The sequence below is a fragment of the Hypanus sabinus genome, chromosome 7 (genome assembly GCF_030144855.1).
Source record: "Hypanus sabinus isolate sHypSab1 chromosome 7, sHypSab1.hap1, whole genome shotgun sequence".
Taxonomy (NCBI): domain Eukaryota; kingdom Metazoa; phylum Chordata; class Chondrichthyes; order Myliobatiformes; family Dasyatidae; genus Hypanus; species Hypanus sabinus.
The window spans coordinates 592,956-617,701 of record NC_082712.1 but is presented as its reverse complement, the minus strand read 5'-3'; the positions used below and the strand labels follow the sequence as shown (position 1 = coordinate 617,701).

The following is a 24,746-nucleotide window of genomic DNA, read 5'->3' as shown; positions in this document are numbered from 1 at the left end:
TCCAATGTGTTTTCCATTTCTGCTGGTTCTTTAACCCCTCATGAGGTACGTGACAGTGTTACTAAATCATCATCCAGATGGTTGATATAGATGACAAACAACAACAGATGCAATACCAATCTGTGCTGCACACCACTAGACACAGGCTTCCGGTCAGAGAGGAAACCTTCAACAGGTACTCTTAGGCTTCTCGCACAAAGCCAATGTTGAATCCAATTTATGACCTCATCCCAGTGACCAGTCCTACAAGGTGAATTTAGGGAGTTAGGAGATAAACTAAAAAGTAGGACCACAAAGGTAATAATCTCTGGATTACTACCAGTGCCACGAGCTAGTCAGAGTAGAAATAGGAGGATATTTCAGATGAATATGTGACTTGAAAAATGTTGCAAGGGGGAGGGATTCAAATTTCTGGGGCATTGGAACCAGTTCTGGGGGAGGTGGGACTGGTATAAACAGGAAGGTCTGCACCTGGGCTGGACTGGAACCAATGTCCTAGGGAGAGCCTTTGCTACTGCTGTTCAGGAGCATATAAACTAATGTGGCAGGGGGATGGGAACAAGTGCAGAGAGATAGAGGGGTGTAAAATGAGGGTAGAAGCAAAAAGTAGTAAGGTGAAAAGTAAAAGTGGTAGGTAGGCAAATCCAGGGCAAAAAGCAAAAAGAGCCACTTTTCAACATAATTGTATAAGGGCTAAAAACAAGCCTGAAGGCTTTGTGTGTCAATGCGAGGAGCATTCATAACAAGGTGGATGAATTGAATGTGCAGATAGTTATTAATGAATATGATATAGTTGGGATCACAGAGACATGGCTCCAGGGTGACTAAGGATGGGAGCTCAACATCCAGGGATATTCAATATTCAGGAGGGATAGACAGAAAAGAAAAGGAGGTGGGGTAGCATTGCTGGTTAGAGAGGAGATTAACGCAATAGAAAGGAAGGACATTAGCCTGGAGGATATGGAATCGTTATAGGTAGAGCTGCATAACACTAAGGAGCAGAAAACGCTGGTGGGAGTTGTGTACAGGCCACCTAACAGTAGTAGTGAGGATGGGGATGGCATTAAACAGGAAATTAGAAATGCATGCAATCAAGGAACAGTCGTTATAATGGGTGACTTCAATCTACATATAGACTGGGTGAACCAAATTGGTAAGGGTGCTGAGGAAGAGGATTTCTTGGAATGTATGCGGGATGGTTTTCTGAACAAACATGTTGAGGAACCAACTAGAGAGCAGGCCATTCTAGACTGGGTATTGAGCAATGAGGAAGAGTTAGTTAGCAATCTTGTCGTGTGAGGCCCCTTAGGTAAGAGTGACCATAATATGGTGGAATTCTTCATTAAGATGGAGAGTGACATAGTTAATTCAGAAACAAAGGTTCTGAACTTAAAGAAGGGTAGCTTTGAAGGTATGAGTCGTGAATTAGCTAAGATAGACTGGCAAGTGATACTTACAGGGTTGACGGTGGATATGCAATGGCAAGCATTTAAAGATCGCATGGACGAACTACAACAATTGTTCATCCCAGTTTGGCAAAAGAATAAACCAGGGAAGGTAGTGCACCCGTGGCTGACAAGAGAAATTAGGGATAGTATCCCTAAGAAGAAACATATAAATTAGCAAAAAAAAGCGGCATACCTGAGGACTGGGAGAAATTCAGAGACCAGCAGAGGAGGACAAAGGGCTTAATTAGGAAAGGGAAAAAAGATTATGAGAGAAAGCTGGCAGGGAGCATAAAAACTGACTGTAAAAGCTTTTATAGATACGTGAAAGGAAAAAGATTGGTCAAGACAAATGTAGGTCCTTTACGGTCAGAAACAGGTGAATTGATCATAGGGAACAACGACATGGCAGACCAATTGAATAACTACTTCGGTTTTGTCTTCACTAAGGAGGACATAAATGATCTTCCGGAAATAGTAAGGGACCAAGAGTCTAGTGAGATGGAGGAACTGAGGGAAATACATGTTAGTTGGGAAGTGGTATTAAGTAAATTGAAGGGATTAAAGGCAGATAAATCCCCAGGGCCAGATGGTCTGCATCCCAGAGTGCTTAAGGAAGTAGCCCAAGAAATAGTGGATGCATTAGTGATAATTTTTCAAAACTCCTTAGATTCTGGATTAGTTCCTGAGGATTGGAGGGTGGCTAATGTAACCCCACTTTTTAAAAAAGGAGGGAGAGAGAAACCGGGGAATTATAGACCGGTTAGTCTGACATCAGTGGTGGGGAAAATGCTAGAGCCGGTTATCAAAGATGTGATAACAGCACATTTGGAAAGAGGTGAAAACATCGGACAAAGTCAGCATGGATTTGTGAAAGGAAAATCATGTCTGACGAATCTTATAGAATTTTTTGAAGATGTAACTAGTAGAGTGGATAGGGGAGAGCCAGTGGATGTGGTATATTTAGATTCTAAAAAGGCTTTTGACAAGGTCCCACACAGGAGATTAGTATGCAAACTTAAAGCACGCAGTATTGGGGGCATGGCATTGATGTGGATAGAGAATTAGTTGGCAGACAGGAAGCAAAGAGTGGGAGTAAACGGGACCTTTTCAGAATGGCAGGCAGTGACTAGTGGGGTACCGCAAGGCTCAGTGCTGGGACCCCAGTTGTTTACAATATATATTAATGATTTAGACGAGGGAATTAAATGCAGCATCTCAAAGTATGCGGATGATACGAAGCTGGGCGGCGGTGTTAGCTGTGAGGAGGATGCTAAGAGGATGCAGGGTGACTTGGAAAGGTTAGGTGAGTGGGCAAATTCATGGCAGATGCAATTTAATGTGGATAAATGTGAGGTTATCCACTTTGGTTGCAAGAACAGGAAAACAGATTATTATCTGAACGGTGGCCGATTAGGAAAAGGGGAGATGCAATGAGACCTGGGTGTCATTGTACACCAGTTATTTAAGGTACAGCAGGCGGTGAAAAAGGCAAATAGTATGTTGGCATTCATAGCAAAAGGATTTGAGTACAGGAGCAGGGAGGTTCTACTGCAGTTGTACAAGGCCTTGGTGAGACCGCACCTAGAATATTGTGTGCAGTTTTAGTTCCCTAATCTGAGGAAAGACATTCTTGCCATAGAGGGAGTACAGAGGAGGTTCACCAGATTGATTCCTGGGATGGCAGGACTTTCATATGAAGAAAGACTGAATCGACTAGGCTTATACTCACTGGAATTTAGAAGATTGAGGGGGGATCTTATTCAAACATATAAAATTCTAAAGAGATTGGACAGGCTAGATGCAGGAAGATTGTTTCCGATGTTGGGGAAGTCCAGAACGAGGGGTCACAGTTTAAGGATAAAGGGGAAGCCTTTTAGGACCGAGATGAGGAAAAACTTCTTCACACAGAGAGTGGTGAATCTGCGGAATTCTCTGCCACAGGAAACAGTTGAGGCAGGTTCATTGGCTATATTTAAAAGGAAGTTAGATATGGCCCTTGTGGCTAAAGGGATCGGGGGTATGGAGAGAAAGCAGGTACAGGGTTCTGAGTTGGATGATCAGCCATGATCATACTGAATGGCGGTGCAGGCTCGAAGAGCTGAATGGCCTACTCCTGCACCTATTTTCTATGTTTCTATGGTATGAGCTGTCAGTGGAAGCGCTTGAGGCAATGATATAACAAGCTTTATGAGACACTTGGACAGATACTGGAAAGTGAAGGACAGAGGGATATGGGCCAAACACTGGCGAATGTCTAGTTTAAATGGCATCTTGGTAGGCACACTAATTGGGCCAAAAAGGCCCGTTTCTTCTCGGTATCACAGACTTAGATTATTTGGGCCGAAGGGCTTGTTTCTGCTCTGTTATACACTCACAGACTAGTTGAAGGTCAATAATTTTAGCCTATCCAAAATAAATAAAAGAAAAAAATCAAGATACTTCATTAAATGCACAGAGCCAAATCTCCTACTGTATTTCTGCAGTGTTTCTCAGAAGTGGTGAGTGGGCTAATATTCTGCAGTATACATTCGACTGTCCTCATATTCCTGCACAATATTACCCTGACTTGTATATTTGTAGGGCAAAAAGATGAGGAACACAGAGCAACAGGCATCACAGATACGTGAAAAAGAGAGCAGAAGTGTAGATTTGCTGGAGCAGCAACAGGTTGAAACAACTAGTCTATGAGTTTCTGCTCCTAAACGATGAGGCTGTGACCAAAAAATTCATACCCATCATTTGAGCATGTCACAAACTCCTCCTTAATTTTCGGATGCCAGGCACCACCATTCAGCATAGCTGTATGTCCCTGTGGGAAGACAAAATATTGATGTTTAACAGCAATCTTTGAATACAATCCCAACAACCATAGTAACATGGTTAAGTTACTGGTTCAAAATTGGCCTGAAGAAATTAATACTGACAAACATAGATACAAATTATCTCAACTGCAATAAAGGGGTATCTTTATGCATTAAATGCAATATCATTATTCAAGAAAAAATGAAGATGAGAGGGGGTTGATGAAAACAGGAAATTGTAGACCTGTGTAGCTAACATCTGTCAGCAGGCAAGTGCTAGAATGCATTATGAAGGAGGTGACTGCAGGGCATTTAAAAATCCATCAAATAATTAGGCAAGGTTTCTCTAAAAGGAATATTGTATTTTGGCAAATACGCTCTTTGCAGATGTCACAAACAGTGGGCAGCACCAAAGTGCTTGTGATTGAGGTATTATATTGGCATGGATAGGAACAGAAAACAAAGAGATGCATAAGTCTAGATTATATTGGCAATCAGAAGATGTGTAAACCACAGGGATTAGTGTCAGCGCTTAATTATCTGTCATCTGCTTATGATGACTTGATTAAAGGGAGTAAGTGTATTAATGGTGTGAGCGAATCATCTGCAGCTTAATGTGAAAAAGACTAAGGAGCTGGTGGTGGACCTGAGGAGGGGCAAGGCACCGGTGACCCCTGTTTCCATCCAAAGGGTCAGTACGGACATGGTGGAGGATTGCGAGTACCTAGTTAATTGACAATAAACTGGACTGGTCAAAGAACACTGAGGCTGTCTACAAGAAGGGTCAGAGCCATCTCTATTTCCTGAGGAGACTGAGGTTCTTTAATATCTGCCGGATGATACTGAGGATGTTCTACAAGTCTGTTGTGGCCAGTGCTATCATTATTGCTGTTGTGTGCTGGGTCAGCAGGCCGAGGGTAGCACACACTAACAGAATTAACAAACTCATTTGCAAGGCCAGTGATGTTGTGGGGATGGAACTGGACTCTCTGACAGTGGTGTCTGAAAAGCAGATGCTGTCCAAGTTGCATGCCATCTTGGACAATGTCTCCCATCCACTCCATAATGAACTGGTTAGGCACAGGAGTACATTCAGCCAGAGACTCATTCCACTGAGATGCAACACTGAGCGTCATAGGAAGTCATTCCTGCCTGTGGCCATCAAACTTTACAACTCCTCCCTCGGAGTGTCAGACACTCTGAGCCAATAGGCTGGTCCTGGACACTTGGCATAATTTACTTATTATTATTTAATTATTTCTGGTTTTATTTTGCTATATTTCTACTCTATTTTTGGTTGGTTCAACTGTAACGAAACCCAGTTTCCCTCAGGATCAATAAAGTACGTCTGACTGTCTGATGAGGAAGGCCAGTGCGATGTTAGTATTCATTTCAAGAGGACTAGAATATATAAGCAATGATGAGGTTTTATAAAGCACAAGTGAGGCTTCACTTGGAATATTGTGAGCAGTTTTGGGCCCCTTATCTTGGAAAGAATGTGCAATTACTGGAGAGGGTTTAAAGGAGGTTCACAAAAATTATTCCAGAATTGAACAGCTTGTCGTAGGAAGAGCATTTGATGCTTCTGGGTTTGTATTCACTAGAAATCAGAAGAATAAGGACAGACCTAGTTGAAACCTATTGAATGTTGAAAGGCTTTGATAGAGTGGATGTGGAGAGGATGTTTCCTCTTTCCTTTGGCAAGAGTCTAAGACCAGAGGACACAGCATCAGAATGGATAGGCGTCCTTTTAGAACGGAAATGAGGATGAAATTCTTTAGCCAGAGAGTGGTGAATCTGTGGAGTTCTTTTCCACAGACGGCTATGGAGGCCAAGTCTTTCTGTGTATTTAAGGCAGAGGTTGATAGATTCTTCATTGGTCAGGGAACCCTGACCAATGCTGATGACACTACATTGATTGGCCTTATCTCATATAATAACGAGGCAGCCCAGAGAAGAAGTTATCACCCTGTCAAGAAAACAACCTCTCTCTCAATGTCACAAAAACAAAAGGAGCTGGTTGTGGACTGCAGGAGGCATGGAAGCCAAGCTAACCCCTATTGACATTAATGGATCTGGGGTTGAGAGGGTGAACAGCTTTAAGTTCCCTGGCATACACATCACTGAAGATCTCACATGGTCTGTACATACCAACTGTGTAGTGAAAAAAGCACAACAGTGCCTCTTTCACCTCAGGTGATTGAAGAAGTTTGGCATGGGTCCCCAAATCCTAAGGACTTTCTGCAGAGGGACAATTGACTGGCAGAATCACTGCCTGGTATGCAAACTGTAATTCCCTCAATCACAGGACTCTGCAGAGAGTGGTGCAGACAACCTGATGCATCTGTAGATGTGAACTGTAATGATGCAGCTCTATAAAACTAGTTAGGCCACACTTGGAGTACTGTGTCCAGTTCTGGTCGCATCACTATAGGAAGGATGGGAAGGCATTGGAAAGGGTACAGAGGAGATTTACCAGGATGCTGCCTGGTTTAGAGAGTATGGATTATGATCAGAGATTAAGGGAGCTGGGGCTTTACTCTTTGGAGAGAAGGGGGATGAGAGGAGGCATGATAGAGGTGTACAAGATATTAAGAGGAATAGACAGAGTGGACAGCCAGCGCCTCTTCCCCAGGGCACCACTGCTCAGTACAAGAGGACATGGCTTTAAGGTAAGGGGAGGGAAGTTCAAGGGGGATATTAGAGGAAGGTTTTTCACTCAGAGTGGTTGGTGCGTGGAATGCACTGCCTGAGTCAGTGATGGAGGCAGATACACTAGTGAAGTTTAAGAGACTACTGGACAGGTATATGGAGGAATTTAAGGTGGGTGGTTATATGGGAGGTAGGGTTTGAGGGTTGGCACAACATTGTGGGTCGAAGGGCCTGTAATGTGCTGTACAATTCTATGTTCTATGTTAGGTCTCTCCAGGGTCTTCATGATGTGGGAGGGTCAATGCCTCCGGTCTGTAGTCATTGGAGCCACTGGGGTGCGGCGTCTTCGGCACAGGGACGAGGCAGGACATCTTCCACAGCACAGAATCCCTCTGGAGACTCAGGCTCAGGTTGAAGATATGGTGAAATACTCCACTTTGCTGGGGGCACAGCCTTTGAGCACCCTGGGGCTGGCACCATCCGGGCCTGCAGCCTTGCTTGGGTGGAGCCGTCTCAGCTGTATTCTCACCTGTTCAGCTGTGAAGCCCACCATGGTTGTTTCAGGTGGGGGAGGGGTGTAGTCATGAGAGCAGGGTGGAGGGCTGTGAGGAGGGGAGAGTGGAGTATGTGTTGGTTGGGGGCCGACAACAGATGAATCATGTGGGGGATGGGCAGGGGACACAGCGTCAAATCTGTTGAAGATCTGTTAAGTTCGTTGCCCTTGTCCACACTGCCTTCATTCAGCTCCTCTGTTGCGAGTTTGCTGGAACCCAGTGATGGTCCTCATCCCACTCCAGACCTCTCTCATGTTGTTCTGCTGGAGGATCCACTTAAGCTTCCTCCTATACCTGTCTTTAGCCTCCCTGATCTTGGCTTTCAAGTCCCTCTGTATTGTCCTCAGCTCCTCCCTATTTCCATCTCTAAACGCCCTCTTTTTAGTGTTCAGGATGGCCTTAATGTCCTTTGTTACCCATGGCTTGTTATTTGAATAACAAAGGACAGTTCTTGCGGAACACTGCAGTCCACACAGAAGTTGATGTAACCAGTGATGCACTGTGAGCCCATCAATGTCCTCTCCACGTGGCTCACAGAGTGCCTGCCAGTCTGTCACCTCAGAACAACCCTGGAGTGCCTCATAAGCCTCCCCCGACCATTTCCTCACTGTCCTCGAGGTTGCAGGTTTACTCTTCACCAGAGGCACGTAGCAGGGTTTGAGATGCACCAGGTTGTGATCTGACCTTCCCAGTGGGGGGAGGGGAGAGGAGCTGTATGCATCCTTAACTTTAGCATACATCAAGACATCAGACTCAACCTGCAATCAAAAGGCTCCCTTCATTCCCACTCTTTGACCCCACCAATGCTCTAACCATCTTTTCCGTAATACCATGGGTTCTTATCTCATGTTAAGCAGACACATTTGCTCACCTTGTTAAAGGCCTTCTGAAAATCCAAGCACCCCAAAACCACATCCTTAAAAATACTCTAACATCTTCCCAACCACTGAGGTCAGGCTAACTGGCCTATAATTTCCTTTCTTCTGCTCCCTCCTTTCTTAAAGTGTGGAATGACATTTGCAATTTCCCACCAGAATCATTTCAGAATCTAGTGACTCTTGAAAGATCACTACAGATGTCTCCACAAACTCTTCAGCTACCTCTTTTGTAGTCCATCTGCCCAGGTGATTTATCTACCTTCAGACATTTCAGCTTCACAGCACCTTCTCCCTAGTAACAGCAACTGAACTCATTTATGCCCCCGACCCTTAAGAACATCCAGCATACTGCCAGTGTCTTCCACAGTGAAGACTGAAGCAAAATATTTATTAGTGTCCCCCCTCCAATCAACTTTGTAATTCCCATTACTCCACTGTACACCAAGTCCAGGTATAATCTTTGAAAAGCCATCTCACAGGCAAAGTGGCAATTCCAGACCAAACAAATCTCTGAAGGGTACTTGATAGCTGTGGCAGGGCTTGAATGCTTTTAACACTTACAAAGTGAAACCAAGTGACATCTGTGACAAGTCTTAACTCTCAGATGAACTCAATGCCTCTAACCTCATCTTGACTGTCAAAACATGAAGTAATCTTCATGACCTGCCACAGCCCCCAATGACCCTGTGATATCAGTCTCTGAGGCTGACATCAGAGCATCCTACAAGATGGTGAACCCAGGAAAAACATCCACCCCAGATGAGGGACCTGGCTGAGTATTAAGACCTCTGCTGATTAACTGGCTGGAGTGTTCACTGATATCTTTAACCTCTCGCTTTGGCAGTCTGAGGTACCCACCTGCTTCAAGCAGTCTTCAACCGTACTGGTGCCTAAGAAGAAACTGGCAACCTGCCTCAATGACCAATTTTCCAAGTCTTCCACATCTGAACTTTCTATACTCTCTGAGGTGGATTCCTGGTTCTCACAGTCAGCCAGTCTACACATGTCAGTACACCTGAGGCCATTTGCAACACACATACATCTTGGGAGTGAACATTTCATGTGCTCTCTGGCCTTCCATGCAGTGTACCACCAACTGTTCAGCTTCCTCTTCTCTCTCCATCTTCCATCCTCTGCCGACAGGGCTTTGCCCTTGTGGGTCCTTCTCCAAACATCTCCATATACCAACGTGGTAGTTGGCTCGCTGTGCATGTTTTGTTAAGCAGTCCTTGCATGGTGGGAGTTGATGACTTTCGATTTCACCATTTTGGGCACAGGAAAGGCGAAACCTGAGCTCATTGACCTTGGTGGTCGATGTTTTTGTGGCATACAGGAGAAATGTAAATGCCTCCAGTTTGTCCATCAGTTCTGGGGAGAGTTCCTATTCCTCCACCTCTAAGAATGTGTCCTGAGTTTCCCCTTTGCTGGTCAGACGTTTTAGGGCACTTATCTTCCCTTTGCCTGCAAAAGTGCTTACAGTGTCACATCCTGTATTTGTGTACAACCCAAAGAGAGCCCTACAAACCTCTATGCCAACAGTGGCAGCAACCTTCCTGATGCCTACAAGCCATGTACGGGTTCCAGTGCTACACTTCTGGAACAATGGGGCCTCAATCTTGTCACAAAATGCTAAAGACATTTGTGTCTTCTGAGCAGATCACTACAGATTGGTATCTCTCTCTTGTGGCATAGGTAGCATGGAGAAGTAACCATATAACCTTATAACAATTACAGCACGGAAACAGGCCATCTCAGCCCTTCTAGTCCGTGCCGAACGCTTACACTCACCTAGTCCCACCGACCTGCACTCAGCCCATAATCCTCCATTCCTTTCCTGTCCATATACCTATCCAATTTTACTTTAAATGACAATACTGAACCTGCCTCTACCACTTCTATTGGAAGCTCGTTCCACATAGCTACAACTCTCTGAGTAAAGAAATTCCCCCTCGTGTTACCCTTAAACTTTTGCCCCCTAACTCAACTCATGTCCTCTTGTTTGAGTCTTCCCTACTCTCAATGGAAAAAGCCTATCCACGTCAACTCTATCTATCCCTCTCATAATTTTAAATACCTCTATCAAGTCCCCCCTCAACCTTCTACGCTCCAAAGAATAAAGACCTAACTTGTTCAGCCTTTCCCTGTAACTTAGGTGCTGAAACTCAGGACACATTCTAGTAAATCTTCTCTGTACTCTATTTTGTTGACATCTTTCCTATAATTCGGCAACCAGAACTGTACACAATACTCCAGATTTGGCCTTTCCAATGCCTTGTACAATTTTAGGCGGCCATCTGTTTCTTCTTGTTGACACTGAAGAGCAGATACCTCTTCACTGTCGAGATGTGATTCTGTAACATTTGTCATTAACAGTTGCATACAAAATCTTCTGTAGATTTGCTCTGTAATCCGCCTTCCTCCATTCATGGACTATGAAGCTAATGAGACTATTTTTGTTACTGACTTTGGTCAGGAAGCTCCTCCACTGCCGCACCATCTGTGAGCCTGTGATACCTTGCAACTCATGACCAGTCTCTTCACCCCGTAGTGATCTTTCACTGTTCTTGATAGAGTTCTCCTTGTATGTGTCGAACACAACATCTGTTCTGCTACTCTGATTGCCTTCCCTCAGAGCCATACCCAGAATTGTTGTGGCAACATCTCTGAAAGTAACTTGATCACTTTTCACTCTTTGGACCAAGTTCATTCCATCAACCACTGTAGCAGAGTTTCCTGGGAGTTGTTCTTCTACTGCTACATTTTCCTGCAAGGTTATAGACAATAGACAATAGGTGCAGAAGTAGACCATTCGGCCCCTCGAGTCTGCACCGCCATTCTGAGATCATGGCTGATCATTCACTATCAATACCCAGTCCCTGCCTTGTCCCCATATCCCTTGATTCCCCTATCCATCAGATATCTATCCAGCTCCTTCTTGAAAGCATCCAGAGAATTGGCCTCCACCGTCTTCCGAGGCAGTGCATTCCACACCTCCACAACTCTCTGGGAGAAGAAGCTCTTCCTCAACTCTGTTTTAAATAACTGACCTCTTATTCTCAATCCATGCCCTCTGGTACTGGACTCTCCCAACATCTGGAACATATTTCCTGCCTCAATCCTATCAAATCCTTTAATTATCTTAAACGTTTCAATCAGATCCGCTCTCAATCTCCTCAATTCCAGCGTGTACAAGCCCAATCTCTCCAATCTCTCTGCGTAAGACAGCCCTGCCATCCCAGGAATCAACCTAGTGAATCTACGCTGCACTTCCTCAATTGCCAGAATGTCCTTCCTTAAACCTGGAGACCAAAACTGTATACAATATTCCAGGTGTGGTCTCACCAGGGCCCTGTACAAATGCAAAAGAACATCCTTGCTCTTGTATTCAATTCCCCTTGTAACAAAGGCCAACATTCCATTTGCCCTCTTCCCTGCCTGTTGCACTTGCTCATTCACCTTCACTGACTGGTGAACTAGGGCTCCTAGGTCTCTTTGCATTTCTCCCTTACCTAACTCGACACCGTTCAGACAATACTCTGCCCTCTTGTTCCTGCTTCCAAAGTGGATAACTTCACATTTATTCACATTGAATGACATCTGCCAAGTATCTGCCCACTCACTCAGCCTATCCAAGTCTCCCTGTATTCTCCTAACGTCCTCTTCGCATGTCACACTGCCACCCAGTTTAGTATCGTCAGCAAACTTGCTGATATAGTTTTCAATGCCCTCATCTAAATCATTGACATAAATCGTAAAGAGCTGTGGTCTAAATCATTTAGGTTGTGGCTAAAGTAGCTTAATTTGTCTTTCTCAGCAATCCTTTTGGTGCAGACAGGGCCCAGGGCAGTGATCCAAGGGGATGAGAAAGGATATCCTCCATACATAGACTGCGCCCTTGTGCCATCACAATGATGCGTCCAAACAAAGACCTGTCTGCTTTCAAGATGATCACTCTCCCATATGATTTCACTTCTCTCTTCTTACACATATCACTGAATGTTTTCAGCTTGTTGGTTTGCATTGGGTCATGGAATTTCTCTACTGGTGGGTCTTCCTCTAGTCTCTCATCCTTGAAGGTTGCTCACCAATCTCATATGCCTTCATCAGGTCAGAGGCAATGTCCTTGGGGGCTGCCTTTGCCGTAGAGATGTTAATGAGTCCTGCTTCTCTGCAAGTGGGTTGACCCATTCATGTGTGAGGCTACCACTGCTGAAACTGCTTCCTCATCTTTCTGGATTCTTGGCCGCTGTAGCTCCGCATAACAAAGCTCTGATGTGTTGCCATGCAACATCTCCCTTAACTGTCCCAGGAATGCAATGTGGTGCTCAGCTGTTATGTAGCTCCAGCATTCAGGCTGAACCGTGATGTGCCTCCAGAAGTCTGTGTGTCTTTGTTCACTGTGGCTTCAATAGCCTGGTCCACAGGGATCTGCCCAAAGGGGTTGTCACTTGACAGCTGCACTGAGAATTGGCCTGTCTTGAAGGCCTCATACACAGAAGGTTTCTTCTCTGGGAGGTTCATCATCTGAGCTAAGTAAGGGGACAGGTACCTGGCATAATTCATCTTACCATAGGCAAAGCACCATGGGATCATGGTTCTTATAGCATGGAGGTACAACTCTCAGTCCCCCTCACAAGAGGCACGCAGAAGCCCAGGTACTACATTCTCTACCATGTCAATGTATGATATCCAGAATGTGGATAGTCCTCCTTTGTTGTGACAGAGGTGTTCCAGAAAGTCTGTCTACAGGGTTATCACTCAGCTAAGAGTGGACTTTGCAGCAGGTTGGTTCAAGTCACTGGCCATGTCGTTCTCATGGTCTAAGAATGATTTGAAGAAGCTACCAACGCTGCAATACTATCACATATCACATATCACTAGGGGCATATACCTTGCCAAAAATCACTATAAGAATTATTCCCCCCAGATGGTACCGGTGGCACAAATTTGGGGTCCTGGGTCATGGACTACATCTCATTGGCTGTCTACTCACCCTGAAACATCTAGTCAGCAAAGATGCATACATTAGGATGACCTTATGAACTACAGCTCAGAATTCAATACTATCAATCCCACAAATCTAATCATTAAGCTTCAAGACCTAAGCCTTATTACGTCCTTGTGCAATTGGATCATAGCTTTCCTCACTTGCCGACAACACCACTGTTGTAGGACGAATCAAATGTGGTGACAGATCAGCATATAGGAGGGAGACTAAAAATTTGGCTGAGTGCTGCTACAAGAACTCCTTACTCAATATCAGTAAGACCAAGGAGCTGATTATTGACTTTAGGAGGAGGAAGTCAGAGTCCATGAGCCAGTCCTCATCAGGGATCAGAGGTGGAGAGGGTCAGCAACTTTGAATTACTTGGTATTATCATTTCAGAGGATCTGTCCTGGGACCAGCATATAAATGCTATAACAAAGTAAGTATGGGAGCACCTCTACTTCCTTAGAAGTTTGTGAAGATTCAACATGACATCTAAAACTTTGACAAACTTGTGTGACGAAGAGTATACATCTGGTTGCATCACAGCAGCCTGATATGTAAACACCAATGCCCTTGAAGGGAAAGTCACAAGTAAAACCCTCCCCACCATTGAGCATATCTACACAGAGCACTGCTGCAGGAAAGCAGCATCCATTATCAGGGACCTCCATCACCCAGGCCATGCTGCTGCCATCAGAAAGATACAGGAAGCTCAGGACTCACACCGCCAGGTTCAGGAACAGTTATTGCCCCTCAACCATCAGGGTTTTGAACCACAGGGGATAACTTCACTCACCCCAGCATTAAACTGTTCCCACAACCTGTGGGCTCAATTTCAAGGACTTATCTCATGTTCTCAATCTTGCTTGCTTGCTTGTTTGTTAATCTATCTATATTTTGTATTTTTACCATCTGCTGTCTTTTGCACACTGGTTATGTGTTTATCCTATTGGGTGCAAGGTGAATCTCAGGGTTGTAGATGGTGACATCAATGTACTTTGATAATTAATTACTTTGAACTTTGATAGGCACATGGTTGTAAGAAAATTGGAGGGTTGTGAGCTGTGTCGGAGGGAGGTGTTAGATGATCTGAAAAGGCCAGTATTGTATTGTAGTCTATATTCTTTGCAACATGGTTACACCAACAATATGGTCAGGAAGGATGTTCCAGCACTCCAACAGGAGATAGTCTGCTGCTACACATGCAGATCAGGAATAAGAGCTTTAGTGGAATCTGAGGATGGATTCTTTCACTGAGAGGATGGTTGGAATCAAGAATTCACTGCCTGAGATAGCCATTCTCACAAAGTTTAAGTATTGTAGAGCAAAGAGACAGGTCTTTCAGCCCACCATGTTCATGCCAAGCACCCATCCATACTACTCCTTTCAAGCATTGTTATTCTAGATGAAAAGATCTTTCCTTATATCTCCACTGTTTAGTCTAAGCCATATCCTAAACCTATATCATCTGGTCTTGGATGCATATGCTGTAGAGAAATGTTTTCTACTCTTTCCCATACCATGCTCTTTATAACTTTGTACAGCTCCATCTGGTTCCAACTCAGTCAGCCTGTGACCCTACCATTTGTGGTATATGTAATATTCTTATAGGACTGTAGCGGTGTGCTACACGCAGCACTGAAATAACGACACGGAGTCGGTAAACTGCAGTTAAAGAAGATTTTATTCCAACTTCACAGCCTCGCTTTAAAGCCTCCCTGATCCGGCCCTCCCGGGGCGCAGATGCTGTAGGGGGCAATTACTCACATTCCCGCGCGGGCTTTTCCCTTTGTTGGTGAAGCAGACCTGATGCCCTTTTGGGACTGGCCTTTATGCCGGCGCGCTGGCTATTTGTGAGACGGTTCGAGTGCGCTAGGAAGTGGGTCGCCACATAACCCCCACCCCCCAGAACCGGCGATACACCCCCCAATGTCCATAGTCTGGGCCAGACCCTGTTTGGGAGGTCGGCCTCTGCGCCGCAGTGCCGGAAACTCGACTGGTTGCGCCAAGTCCACATGGGCCGGTTTGAGTCGGTCCACCATGAAAACCTCCTCTCTCCCCCCAAAGCCCAGCACGAACGTGGACCCATTGTTCCTGAGCACCGTAAACGGTCCCTCGTAGGGCCGTTGCAGCGGTGGCCAAAGCCCGCCCCTTCGTACAAACACAAACTTACAGTTCTGCAGGTCTTTGGGAACGCAGGTCAGGTTCTGCCCATGCTGCGAAGTGGGTATGGGGGCCAGGTTGCTGAGCCTCTCACGTAGTCTGCCCAGGACTGCTGCGGGTTCTGCCTCGTGCCCCCTTGGGGCTGGTATGAACTCTCCGGGGACGACCAGGGGTGCGCCGTACACCAACTCGGCTGACGAGGTGTGCAGATCGTCTTTGGGCACCGTGCGGATGCCGAGTAGGACCCAGGGAAGCTTGTCCACCCAGTTAGCTCCTCGCAGGCGGGCCATGAGAGCCGACTTTAGGTGACAGTGGAAACGCTCCACCAGGCAGTTCGACTGTGGGTGGTAGGCAGTGGTGTGGTGCAGCTGTGTCCCCAAAAGGCTGGCCATAGCTGACCACAGGCCGGAGGCCTCTGTCAGAGGTAATGTGGGCCGGTACACCAAAGTGGGACACCCAGGTGGCGATCAGTGCCCGGGCGCAAGATTCGGAGGTGGTGTCGGTGAGCCAGATCGCCTCTGGCCATCTTGAGAATCGGTCCACGATAGTCAGGAGGTGCCGCGCTCCGCGCGACACTGGCAGGGGGCCCACAATATCCACATGAATGTGGTCGAAACGCCGGTGGGTGGGGTGGAACTGCTGCGGCAGGGCTTTGGTGTGTCGCTGCACCTTGGCCATCTGGCAGTGCATGCACGTTCTGGCCCATTCACTGACTTGCTTGCGGAATCCGTGCCAAACGAACCTGCTGGAGACCATCCGGACGGTTGTCCTGATGGAGGGGTGCGCTAAGTTATGAATGGAGTCGAAAACGCATCGCCACCAAGGTGCCGGGACGACGGGACGGGGCTGGCCGGTGGCGACGTCACAGAGTACGGTCCTCTCACCTGGGCCTATGGGGAGGTCCTGGAGCTGCAAACCGGAGACTGCGGTTCTGTAACTCGGAATCTCCTCATCCGCCTGCTGCGCCTCTGCCAGCGCCTCAAAGTCTACCCCTTGGGAAAGGGCATGAATGTTAGAGCGAGAGAGCGCGCCCGCCACGACATTGTCTTTACCCGAGACGTGCCGGACATCCGTTGTGTATTCAGAGATGTAGGACAGATCGCGCTGCTGGCGGGACGACCAGGGATCGGACACCTTCGTGAACGTAAAGGTAAGCGGCCGTGAACGTGGTGAAGGGCCTACCTTCTAAGAAGTACCTGAAATGCCGGATTGCCAGGTATAGCGCCAACAGTTCCCGGTCAAAAGCACTGTATTTGAGCTCAGGTGGTCACAGGTGTTTGCTGAAAAACGCCAGGGGTTGCCAGCGACCCGCGATGAGTTGCTCCAGCACCCCACCGACTGCTGTGTTAGATGCGTCCACTGTGAGGGCAGTAGGGACGTCCATTCTGGGATGCACTAGCATCGCGGCGTTTGCTAAGGCTTCTTTCGTTTTAATGAAAGTGGCAGTGGACTCCTCGTCCCAGGTAACGTCCCTGCCCGAGCCCAACATCAGGGCGAACAGGGGGCGCATGATTCGGGCAGCTGAAGGGAGGAAGCGGTGGTAGAAATTTACCATACCCACGAATTCCTGAAGGCCTTTGATTGTGGTGGGATAGGGAAAATGGCGGACTGCGTCTACCTTAGCGGGCAGAGGGGTTGCCCCGTCTTTAGTAATCTTGTGCCCCAGGAAGTCGATGGTGTCGAGCCCGAACTGGCATTTGGCCGGGTTGATTGTTAGACCGTATTCACTCAGTCGGGCATAGAGTTGACGGAGGTGGGACACATGCTCCTGATGACTGCTGCTGGCTATGAGGATGTAGTCCAAATAGATGAAAGCGAAGTCCAGGTCGCGTCCCACCGCGTCCATTAACCGCTGGAATGTCTGTGCGGCATTCTTCAGGCCGAACGGCATGCGGAGGAACTCGAAAAGGCCGAAAGGGGTGATGAGTGCCGTTTTGGGGACATTGTCCGGATGCATCGGGATTTTTTGGTATCCCCGGACGAGGTCTACCTTGGAGAAGATCTGTGCGCCGTGCAGGTTTGCTGCAAAGTCCTGAATGTGCGGCACAGGGTAGCGGTCCGGTGTGGTAGCCTCATTCAGCCTGCGGTAGTCGCCGCACGGTCTCCAGCCCCCCGTCGCTTTGGGCACCATGTGCAGGGGGGAGGCCCATGGGCTGTCGGACCGCCGGATGATCCCCAATTCCTCCATCCTCTGGAACTCCTCCTTCGCCAGTCAGAGCTTGTCCGGGGAAGCCGCCGAGCATGGGCGTGGAGGGGTGGTCCCTGGGTTGGGATGTGGTGTTGCACGCCGTGTCGGGGCATGGCTGCCGTGAACTGCGGTGCCAGAACCGATGGGAAATCTGCCAGGACCCTGGTGAAGTCGTTGTTGGACAGCGTGATGGAGTCGAGGTGAGGGGCTGGCAACTGGGCTGCATCCAGGGAGAACGTCTGAAAGGTCTCGGCGTGGACCAGTCTCTGCCTCGGCAGGTCGACCAGCAGGCTGTGAGCCCGCAAAAAATCTGCACCCAGCAGCTGTTGGGCTATGGCGGCCAGTGTGAAGTCCCACGCGAACCGGCTGGAGCCGAACTGTAGCTGCACCGTACGGGTGCCGTAGGTCCTCACTGTGCTGCCGTTCACGGACCTCGCGGGGGACCTGGTGCCCTGTTGCGGGTGTCGTAACTCGTCGGAGGTAAGAAGCTGATCTCGGCACCGGTGTTGACCACAAAACGGCGTCCCGACCTCTTGTCCCACACATACAGGAGACTATCCCTTTGGCCAGCCGCTGTGGCCATCAGTGGCGGCTGGCCCTGGCGTTTCCCTGGAACTTGCAGGGCGGGCTACAGCGGCAGGCTGCTGTGCCCCACCACTGGTGGTAGAAATACCGTTGTTCCGTTTGGCTCCTCACCCCTGCCTCTGGGGTTAGCGGGCTCTGCGGCCGGGCCTGGTCTGGTTTGCTGCTGGGAGCATGGCCTGGTGATCTGTGCGACGGACACCCCACTCACCTTCTTGGCGTTACACTGTAAGTTCGCCCGGGCTGCCACCTTCCGGGGGTCGCTGAAATCCACGTCGGACAGCAGCAGGCGTATGTCTTCGGGCAGTTGCTCCAGGAATGCCTGTTCAAACATGAGGCAGAGCTTGTGTCCGCCAGCCAGAGACAACATCTCATTCATTAAAGCCGATGGAGGTCTGTCTCCCAAGTCATCCAGGTGCAGTATACGGGCAGCCCGCTCGCGTCATGAGAGTCCGAAAGTCCTTATGAGTAGGGCTTTGAAGTCCGTGTATTTGCCGTCCTCCAGGGGCAACTATATGAACTCCTCAACCTGGGCAGCTGTCTCCTGGTCGAGGGAGCTCACCACATAGTAGTAACGTGTGTCCTCTGAGGTTATCTGCCGAACGTGGAATTGGGCTTCTGCTCGCTGGAACCATAGGTGAGGTCGCAGCATCCAGAAGCTTGGCAGTTTCAATGAAACTGCATGAACAGATGCGGCGTCGTTCATCTCCGGTCCAAATATAGTTTGGACCATTGGGGTCACCAATTGTAGCGGTGTGCTACACGCAGCACTAAAATAACGACACGGAGTCGGTAAACTGCAGTTAAAGAAGATTTTATTCCAACTTCACAGCCTCGCTTTAAAGCCTCCCTGATCCCACCCTCCCTAGGCACGGATGCTTTAGGGGGCACATACTCACATTCCCGCGCGGGCTTTTCCCTTTGAAGGTGAAGCAGACCTGGCGCCCTTTTGGGACTGGCCTTTGTGCCGGCGCGCTGGCTATTTGTGAGCCGGTTCGAGTGCGCTAGGAAGTGGGTCGCCACAGGACCACACAAAATGTATCCCATTGCACCTACTGGGATTAAGTTCCACCTACCATTCTTCTGTCCAATTTAGTAACTAATTGATATTTTTGTAGGATAGTGACCTCCCCCTCACTAACACAAAATGACAATTTTTGTATAGACAAGCACACTCAGGCATAGAAGGGTACAGACCAAGTACAAATAATTCGGATTAGCACAGTTGGGCAACGGGTGTTCATCATGACAATGATGGTTCAAATGACCTGTTTCTATGCCACGTAAGCTGGTGCTCTGATGCATGTGGAACTACTGTATCAATAGATCACAAAAATACCTTGGTCTTAGCTTGGTCAACAATGTACTGGTCTCCTTTCGCACACTCCATCACCTGGAAGCCATCACGGTCCAGCACCTTGGCCTGGGCACTGCCAGCCACACAAAGAATTACGTCTCCTGTTGCACTGTACTGCAAAGATTTAATCTGGTGACTGAAACAACAAGGCAAATTTAAAATAAGGACATTATCCAATCTCATGCTGCATTCTGTCATCCGACACTATACCACCAGTCATTCCTGCATTCATTCCAACTACGCAACAATGATATTCAAGTTGCAGAGCTCTCACTCTACCATCAGAACCCCCAATGCCTCAATTCACTCTAGTACTGCCCCACCCTCAATCTCCATTCCATCACCACTCGCCCTTGTACTAGTGGGAGTCTTGACAAAGAAAGGTATGGTAGAATGTTAGTGTGGACTGGTGAGAAACAAAATCAGACAGTAAGGGTTTTCGAACAACTCAAAATGAAATAGAATAAAGGAGGCAAATGTAGGTCCCCAAGACAGTGAGGCAGAAGAACTTAAAATACAGGTGGCTCCTGTTTTTTGAACGTTCGCTTTTCGACAGCTCGCTGTTACAAAAGACCTACATTAGTACCTGTTTTCACTAACCAAAAAGGGTTTCCGCTTTTACGAAGAAAAAGACGCCCGCTTTATACGTGTGTGACCCCGAGAAAGACTACCATGACCGTGAAGCCTTGTGCGGGCAGTTGTGCGTGAATGCTTGTACGTGCCGATTTTTTTTCTCCAGGTCGATTTTGGCTCACTGTCTTCCCAATTTTGATAAGTGAAACTACACCGTAATACAATATTTTTATTTTATATAGGCCAGGGGTGTCAAACTCAAATACACAGTGGGCCAAAATTTAAAAGTCGGTACAAGTCAAGGACCGGACTGGTTCAGCGTTTATTGCAAAACTTATTGAAATGAATTTATTACACATATTAACCTGGAACTAACAAAGCTTAGGTTATTGCCTACAAAAACAACATTGAACATTAAATAAATAAAAAATCAGTTGCATTTATTTCTTATGGCTTTATCTGCAGCTTTTCCGGAGTAATTTCTAATGAAAACATTTTTCCACAGGCCAACACTCTGTGATTCACACTAGTCTAAGCCAGATACTTGGCATCTCATCTTGGATGCAAGTTCATCAATGTTTGGAGTCAGGCTCTGAGCTGAGGAAATCCTCAGAATTGAGTGAAGGTGTTCATCAGAAAGACGACTCCTGTGTGATGTTTTGTTTATCTTCATCAAAGAGAACAGCTGTTCACACAGATATGTGCTGCCAAACATAGAGAGCATTTGAGCAGCTTGGGTATGCAGCTGGGGCATTGTGTCGGGAATGAAACGTAGAAACTGTGCAGCGCCCACCGAGTCATACTTTGCCTTGAGTGTGTCACTACATTGGAGTTCAATCAGCTCCATTTGTATGTTGGTTGGTTGGTGCGCTTTCCACGTCAGCTGCAAATGGATTACTGAGCAGTTCAAACCTGCTTTTTTGGGCTTCAAAGTCGGCAAATCGCCGTGTGAAGTCAGCACCAAGTATGCTAAGTTTTTCAGCAAACTTTGCACGTGGGAACACTGCGGTAGAAACCTGCTCTTTCATAGTTTGGCAACACGGAAAATGGCTCAAGTTTTCTTGCTGCATCTGCGTCTCCCACAGGCGCAGCTTGGTTTTAAAAGCCCTCACTGCAGCGTACATGTCTGTGATCACACGACCCCGCCCCTGAAGCTGCAGGTTGAGCGCATTGAGGTGGCTCGTGATGTCACACAGAAACGCCATTTCACAAAGCAACTTTTTATCCCGGAGCTCTGTTGTGTCTTTCCCTTTGCTTTCCATGAACTGACAGATCTCCTCACGCAACTCGAAACATCTTTTCAGCACATTTCCTTGGCTTAACCATCGCACCTCTGTGTGATAGGGCAAATCATTATATTCTGAACCCAACTCCTCCAGAAACGACTTGAACTCGCGGTGATTTAAACCTTTGGCTCTTATGAAGTTAACTGCTTGTGTTATGGTGCTCATTATATGTTCCATTTTCAAGGCTTTGCCACACAACGATTCCTGGTGTATGATGCAGTGATAAGCTGTTAGCTCACCTGTGCCGTTTTCCTCCCGCATCTTCTCCCGGATCCTGCCCACCAATCCACTCTTTTGACCGCACATCGCGGGCTTCTGTTTCTTGTCCAGATGCTTGTATTTGTCGTGGTGTTTCGTTTCATAGTGTCGTCTTACGTTATATTCTTTAATTACAGCCACACCGTCTCCGCACACAAGGTTTGCCCTTTATATCTGCGAACATATACTCTGCCTCCCACCTGCCTTGAAAACCCCTGTTTCCAAAGTCCACCTTTTGTTCAGCCATTTTTGGGGTGAGGGATAGCTAAAAGTTGACCACACGTGACTAGCGCCATAAAGATGCTGATGAGAGAGTAAGGCAAGCGCGAGCAATGCACTGGCAGTGCATTGTGGGATTTGTAGTATTAGTGGTGCATGCAATATACCGGCGGGCCAGCTCTAATAGAAAAAAAATTTATTCATTAATGATATTCAGGAAATAAACCAGGGAAACCAAATAAACACTAATAACCCTGAAAACCTGGTACCTGAATAAACTCAGCATTAGCCATATCATACGCCATAGGCGCTTCGATTACTGGGGCCAGCTTTAATAGTAATCAGATATTATCTTGCGGGCCGAAGGGGGGCCTTGAGTTTGACATATATGATATAGGCTGTATATTTATCATATCATTCCTGCTTTTACTATATGTTCATGTTATTTTAGGTTTTATGTGTTATTTGGTTTGATTTGGTTATTTTTTTGGGTCTGAGAGTGCTCAAAAATTTCTCCCATATAAATTAATGGTAATTGCTTCTTTGCTTTATGGCATTTCGGCTTACAAACAGTTTCATAGGAACGCTCTACCTTTGGATAGCGGGGGAAGCCTGTACAGAATATAGCAATGCCAGTGAAATTAATAAATGGCTCTGCAACTGTTCACCAAATACACCAAAAGCCTGATACGATAATCAAAAGGTCTAACGAGAATTAGGAATTGAAAGAACTAAGATCTAGTCAATACTACAAGAGGCACTGATTATCTTGAAATCTGATAATTACCAAACATCTGATTATACAGTTTCAGAGATTTTAAAGAGGATAGTGCGTGTGCTGATCATGGAATTTTGTGTGGATTGTGAACTCACTCTTAAGAAAAGATGGAGAGTGAAAAGGAGGAATAACTAATCAGTTAACCAAACATGATGGTGGGAGGATTGACCATGAGACTCTAAGATATAGGAGCAGAATTAGGTCATTTGGTCCATCAAATCCACTCTGCCATTTTATCATGACTGATTCAATTTTCTTTTCAGCCCCAATCTCCAGCCTTCCCCCTATATCCTTTCATGCCCTGACCTATCAAGAATCTGCCTTAAGTATACTGTATGCAAAGACTTGGCCTCCAAATGGCAACAAATTCCAAGATGTACCACTCTCTGGCTAAAGAAACTCCTCCTCATCTCTGTTCTAAAAGGATGCCCCCTATTCTGAGGCTGTATCCTCTGGTCTTAGACCCTCCCACTATAGGAAACATCTTCTCCACATCCACTCTATCAAGACCTTTCAACATTCAATAGGTTTTAATTCGGTCACCTCTCATTCTTCTGAATTCCAATGAATACAGGCCCAGAGCCATCAAACGCTCTTCATATGACAAGCCATTCAATGTTGGAATCATGTTCATGAACCTCTGAATCCTCTCCAGTTTCAGAGCATCCTTTCTAAGATAAGGAGCCCAAAACTGCTCACAATACTCAAGTGAGGTCTCACCACTGCTTTATAAAGTCTCAGCATTACAGCCTTGCTTTTATATTCTAGTCCTTAATGAAATGAATGCTAACATGGCATTTGCCTTCCTCACCACAGACTCAACCTGCAAATTAACCTTTAGGGAATCCTGCACAAGGACTCCCAAATCCCTTTGTGGCTCAGTTTTTGTATCTTGCCTCCATTTAGAAAAGTTAACCCTTTCATTTCTTCTACCAAAGTGCATGACCATGCACTTCCCAACACTGCATTCCATCTCCCACTTCTTTGCCCATTCTAATCTTCCCATCTCTCTTCTGTACCTCTCTACTTCCTCAAACCTACCTGCCGCTCCACCTGTCTTCCTATTGTCTGTAAATTTTGCAACAAAGCCATCAATTCCATCATCCAAATCATTGACACATAACATAAAAAGAAGTGGTCCCTACACAGTCCCCTGTGGAACACCACTAGTCACCAGCAACCAGCCAGAAAAGGTTCCCTTTATTCTCATTCTTTGCCTCCTGCCAATTAGCCGCTGCTTATCCATCCAGAATATTTCCTGTATTACCATGGGCTCTTAACTTGTTTAGTATCCTCATGTATGGAATCTTGTCAAAGGCCTTCTGAAAATCCAAGTACACAAAATCAACCGATTCTCCTTTGTCTATCCTGCTTGTTATTTCTTCAAAGAATTACAATGGATTCATCCAGCAATATTCTCCTTGAAGAAAGCATGTTGACTATGGCCTATTTTATCATGTGCCTCCAAGTACCCCGAGACCTCATCCTTCACAATCGACTCCATCTTCCCAACCACTGAGGTCAAATTAACTGGCCAGGTATTTCCTTTCTTGTGTCTTACTCCTTTCTTGAAGACTGAAGTGACATTTTCAATTTTCCATCTTCCAGAACCATTCCAGAATCTAGTGATTCTTGAAAGATCATTACTAATACATTCACAATCTCTTCAGCCACCTTTTTCAGAATTGATGTGATATATATAGATGCACAGGATATATAATGACAGAGGACTGGCATAGTGGCATAGCAGATTGAGGTTCAATTCTCATCTCTGTCTGTAAGGAGTTTAAGCATTCTCCCCAAGACTGCATGGGTTTCCTCCAGGTGCTCCAATTTCCTGCCACATTGCAAAGATGTACAAGTTGGGCATGCTCTGTTGATACTGGAAATATGATAACACTGTATGCCCCCCCCCCTGCATATTCTCAGACTGTGATGCAAACAACATATTTCATTGTATGTTTCAATGTACATGTGATAAATAAAATTAATCAAAATCTCATAACAATGCACATTGAA

General features: G+C 46.4%; 1 protein-coding gene across 2 annotated transcripts in view; it reads right to left on the bottom strand.

Moving 5' to 3' along the window:
• LOC132396487 (WD repeat-containing protein 70) overlaps nt 1-24,746 on the bottom strand; it is a 182,490-nt gene that overhangs the window by 104,938 nt on the left and 52,806 nt on the right. For both annotated transcript variants that reach the window (XM_059974030.1, XM_059974029.1), the window contains exons 8-9: nt 19,596-19,749; nt 4,181-4,257 (exon numbers count right to left, since the gene is read on the bottom strand). In XM_059974030.1, the coding sequence (XP_059830013.1) occupies nt 4,181-4,257; nt 19,596-19,749 (231 nt within the window). The remainder of the gene's footprint in view (nt 1-4,180; nt 4,258-19,595; nt 19,750-24,746) is intronic.